Here is a 4822-nt window from a genome sequence, read left to right on the forward strand (position 1 = left end):
TTTGATAACAGTTCAAAGAAAGCATACAAAACTCGATGAAAATCTACTCCATAACAGCAACTCCCCCTACAGCCTTGATCTTCTCTATAATATCATTTGCCTCTTCTTTAGTGATACCTTGCTTAATTAAAACTGGTACTTTCTCAACTAAATCTTTGGCTTCCTTCAACCCCAAATTTGTGGAAGCACGAACCTCTTTGATCACCTTAATTTTTGCAACAGCATCAAACTTTACTAACTTGACATCAAATGCAATTTTTTCGACCTTTTTCTTCTCAGCCTTTGAAGACCCAGCACCAGACCCTCCATCAGGACCCAAGTCCATGCCCTCCACTAAAACTGGTTGAATCTTAGGATGCCTTAGTCTGTCTCTAAGCGTGGGACCAATAAAATTACGCTCTTTCGGAGACAGGGCTGCAATCTGCTCTGCAAGCCAAATGATCTTATCTGATGGTGGGGGTCTAGGGCCATAAGGATCATAGAAAGCTGGATACTTGTGTCTTACGGGCTTTGATTTGGGATCCCTGGGAATGAAATCAGGCTGAAATGCACGAGACTGTAGAGAGACAGTAACCACACGAAGAGCGGGATAGCTACGCAAGGATTTGAAAACTACAGAAAGCTTCATGGTTTGAAGATAGCAACAAAAAAATAAACACTGAAGGATGATTTCTGGTGAAGCAGTGCCCTTTGGCACTTGTAGCACTAAATGCAGCAAATGAATGTAATCCTTCCTTCCTGTGTAGATGCTTCACATCCTATTTCCAGTGAGCTTCTCACCTTAAGAAGAGCAATGGGGAAGATGTTAGTCTCATTTATATTTTCAAGGACTATCATCTCATTCTGGAATATGGAAATACTACTGGAATAAGAAGACTAATCAACAATATGACATCCAGTATTGCAAGCCGTTTACAACTCATAAATTTTCAGTCCACCAATGTGAAGCCATTGGCTACCATGCTTGATAAATATTTTTTGCATGAATGTGCTTTGGGAAAGAAGACCACGCAAGACTGTTTTGGTAAATGGTAGCATTCTAGGAATTGACTTCCATGCATATACCCAGAGCATGGCAGACTAGGCATACAACAAATTAAATACTAAGCAACGTTTTTTTGGATTAAGTTTGGTATTAGGCTGCATTCTTACTTGCAATCAAATATTACAAAGGAACAATCTTTAAAGAGAGTGGTCGACTTATGGAATGAACCTAACCCTTATGAAAAGATAATGTGCAAAATATACCAATCGATTCAATATTGAGTACCCTTGCAAGATTTTCTTGTTCAAAATCCAAACTATCCAATGTCTCAATAGATCAAAGGAGAAAGAAAAACTAGGAAAGGCATTCGAGGGCTTAAGGAACAAGTGGAAGTACTTTCGGATTATTTTCATTCATAGTTGACTCATATGCAAAAGAAACCTTAACAGCCATCTTAGGGAACAAATTTTACATCCATCTTCATTCGAGTTTCAGACCAGTTCCAGCCGAAAAATAAAATAAAATAAAATAAATAACTCAGGCTCCAGAACTAACAATTTCATCGAACTTCAATAGGTCTAAGCACAAAATAAAATCCAATCACCAGAAACAAATTGTTATAACAAAATATAAACTTTATGGAGAAAAGCTAACCACCAAGAAATAAAGAACTCCTGAGAGACACAATATGGCATTAGCAACGAAAGGTTCACAAGCTACAATCAAGATCAAGAAATTAAAACATAAATAAATCATCCATTTAACAGGGGGAAAAAATCCTTCACAGCTAAATAAACAAACAAATGAACTTACCAATTTTTTGTTGATTTTGTGGGTTGAATAAACAAATACAGAGAAGGACAGTGAGAAGCATCTGCATGTGCAAACGCGAATAAGAACCCTGACGGATATTTAAGTGCCCGTTTTCCAATAATGTCTTTTTTTTTATTGATTTTACTCTTTGGCCCCGTAAATTACTTTACCAGTGTCTGGCTCCTTTATGGCTTTCCCAATCGCCTTCTTTTATTGTTTTTTTTTTGGGATAATTTAAAAAATACAGAGACAACATAATTTTTAATGTAATAACCAGTAATAATTCACTATTATTACAAAATCATTGAAACTGGACTACAACCGCCAACTGCTATATCTCAAGCTATAATTTTTTAAAATAAATGAAAAAAATAGCTAAGCACAGAATAATTCCCAATCATTCATACCATATTATGTAAAAAGAAAGAAGCAATTAAAAAATTTGAAACTTACGAGCATTACTACCAACCCAGAAATAAAAACTCCTCTAATGAAGAATACAGCATCTGCCACCAAAGATTCACGAGGACTTGTGAAGCTTAAGAAAATAAACAAGAATTGCAATCCAGCATTTAAGGGCTAAAAACCAATTTTTTTAGATAACTAAGCACATATTTACATGAATGATGGTGCTGATGTAAACAAACACAATGGGCTTACGACTTTATTATTGATTCTGTTGGGGAAAGGAGTGAAGGTAGAGAGTGTGAATTGTCAGCGTGTAGAAAATAGAAATGTGAATATAAGAACCCTAATTTGACGGGGAGAGCGCGATTATTTAAGCGTCTTTGTTGCTCTCAAATTTGGCTTGATTTTTGGTTGTGTCCCCATATATTTACTGTGCCCTTTGTAATGGCCCCCGAACATTTTTTTTAAAATTATTATTACTACATTAAAGGTGCTTGTTTTGTTTCTAGGGAAATGACGGAAAAAAAATATGAAAAGTGTAAGTGTGTATTTTTCTTTTTTTCTTGAGCTAGATATTTTAACTTAGCTTTATACTACAAGAGAGTTATAAATTCTTATGTCCTTTCGTAGGTGGAGTATAAATATATAATAAGTGATTCATTCTGAGTTATAGGAGCATGTAACTTAAAAAAAATCGATTTTTCAATCGAATTCGATTCGAATTTTGGAATTCTCGAAATCGGTAAAGCGAAAAGTGAAAAGGAAATCAAATTTTTTTATTTTCAAAATATACGAATTTGGTTTGAATTTGAGAATACGTTTTCTCAAAATGAACTTTTGGATTTCGAATTCGTAATGCGAAATCGGAATCGAATACCTAATTTGATATTCAATTTCAAATTCGTATGTGTTATATATATTAATATATATGTAATATAAAAATTTATATTATATAATAATAAATCTAATTATAATAGTATTATAAAACAATACAATAATAAGTCTTATTAAGTTAGTTATATATTATGGTATAACTACACACTTATATTATACAAAAGTTGGCATTTAGTTTAGCAAAACTTGCATATAATTACAGAATTAGGTGAAATCGGTTATTACCGACTTTCAAATTGAATTTGGAAATTGTGAAATCGAATTTGAAATCGATCAAATTTTCTAATGTCCAAATTTCCAAAAACTTCAAATTTAAAATTCCAAATTACCGAATTTGATTTTGATGCACACTCCTGTTGAGTAATTTGAACAAAAAAAAAGAGCTTATGTATAGAGGTAAGTTATACTAGTTTGATTTTATGGCTTTTATTTTCACATTTCTTTTGTTATTTACTTCTTATTTTTCTTGCGTCGCATTATAGTTTGATAGGCACCTATATCTTGGGAGAATACGAGCCAAATAATACTTATGAGGGCACGCAGGAGGTATTTGTCAATTTCTTGCTTACTTTCTGTGGAAAGGTAAGAGGAAAAGTAGTAGCAGCCAAGTTTTATGCTAAAAGCCGTGTTAATTAAGGATTTTGTGATGAAAGATGAGTTAAAACAAAGTCATTGCTCATGTTTAATTTTCTTCACCATCAGTTCTTTCACGTCAAAAAAAAAAGTTGAAAAATCTTTGCTTTTCACAAGAGGGATAAGAGTTGGAACATGGGGACGCAATTGACACATTATGAATCCACGTTTGCAAATCCTTTTTGGAAAGTCTCAACTCATTCGTCATCAACCACTACCTTAACCAAGTTGGAAGATCAACTAATGCAATAACTTGGGAAATGGAAAATCAATCAATGAACACAGTCATCCACTCTCTAGACCTTTGTCTTTCTCGGTCATGCTCCACATGGAAATGTTATCTACTGTCATCACCCAAAAGCAAAAAAGGTAACATGCATGTTCAAGGTTCAACACTTGAAGAGCTTGCCTTCGCCTTTAAGGATTTACCTTTCTTTTCTAGAAGAATCAAGACCAAACATATTTATTAAATGAACAATTTCCCTAAAGTTCCATCCATCCATCCAAAGAATTGAACAATCAAGACCATAATCGTATATTAACTATCATCTGGCCAAAGAACTGAAGACTTGGACCACAATCATGTTTATTTACTCTACTACTGCTTTCAGGTTAAGATCAACTGATTGACCTGTAACAATTGGTCAATTAGGAATGCTATTCGACTACAACAATGAAGGTTACACATCTCATATTTGCGCAAGAAAAATTCTCAAATATTGCATGAAGTGGCTAAATATGTTATCTACTAGAGTGTGGGTCTGTTAATTGCTGGGGATCAGTTAAGTGAAAATCGCATGCTGAGAGTTCATAATTCAATTCCAAAATTTTCATACCTGGCAAAAGCCTGATATGTAACTGTTTGGACATCTCAAAAATGGACAGAGGCCATTTGCGGCCACTGAAAAGTCAGCCGCCATGTTAAAATGCTGAACCAAACAGACTACCTGTAAGTTGCAATCACAGCTAAATCAGCAATAATTCCAATATCATACACCAGCAATTTTACACAAACCAGACATCTGTTAAGCCAACTTCCCTGGTGGCCCATTCGTATCCCAAAATCCCATTAAGGGTCAGCACAAAATA

The 4822-nt window shown here is 34.3% G+C and overlaps 1 protein-coding gene across 1 annotated transcript; it reads right to left on the reverse strand.

Annotated features, from left to right (window-relative positions):
* Positions 1-728, reverse strand: LOC113724275 (uncharacterized). Its single transcript, XM_027247197.2, has one exon. It carries the CDS (start codon positions 626-628, stop codon positions 44-46), a length of 585 nt encoding a protein of 194 aa, XP_027102998.1. The 5' UTR covers positions 629-728; the 3' UTR covers positions 1-43.
* Between the last annotated feature and the right edge of the window lie 4094 nt (positions 729-4822).

This window comes from Coffea arabica, chromosome 1c (assembly GCF_036785885.1).
Source record: "Coffea arabica cultivar ET-39 chromosome 1c, Coffea Arabica ET-39 HiFi, whole genome shotgun sequence".
NCBI classification, from domain to species: Eukaryota; Viridiplantae; Streptophyta; class Magnoliopsida; order Gentianales; family Rubiaceae; genus Coffea; species Coffea arabica.

Bases quoted from the DNA above. Each gene is read 5' to 3' on its own strand.
- LOC113724275 (XM_027247197.2), bottom strand. From the start codon at position 628: ATGAAGCTTTCTGTAGTTTTCAAATCCTTGCGTAGCTATCCCGCTCTT.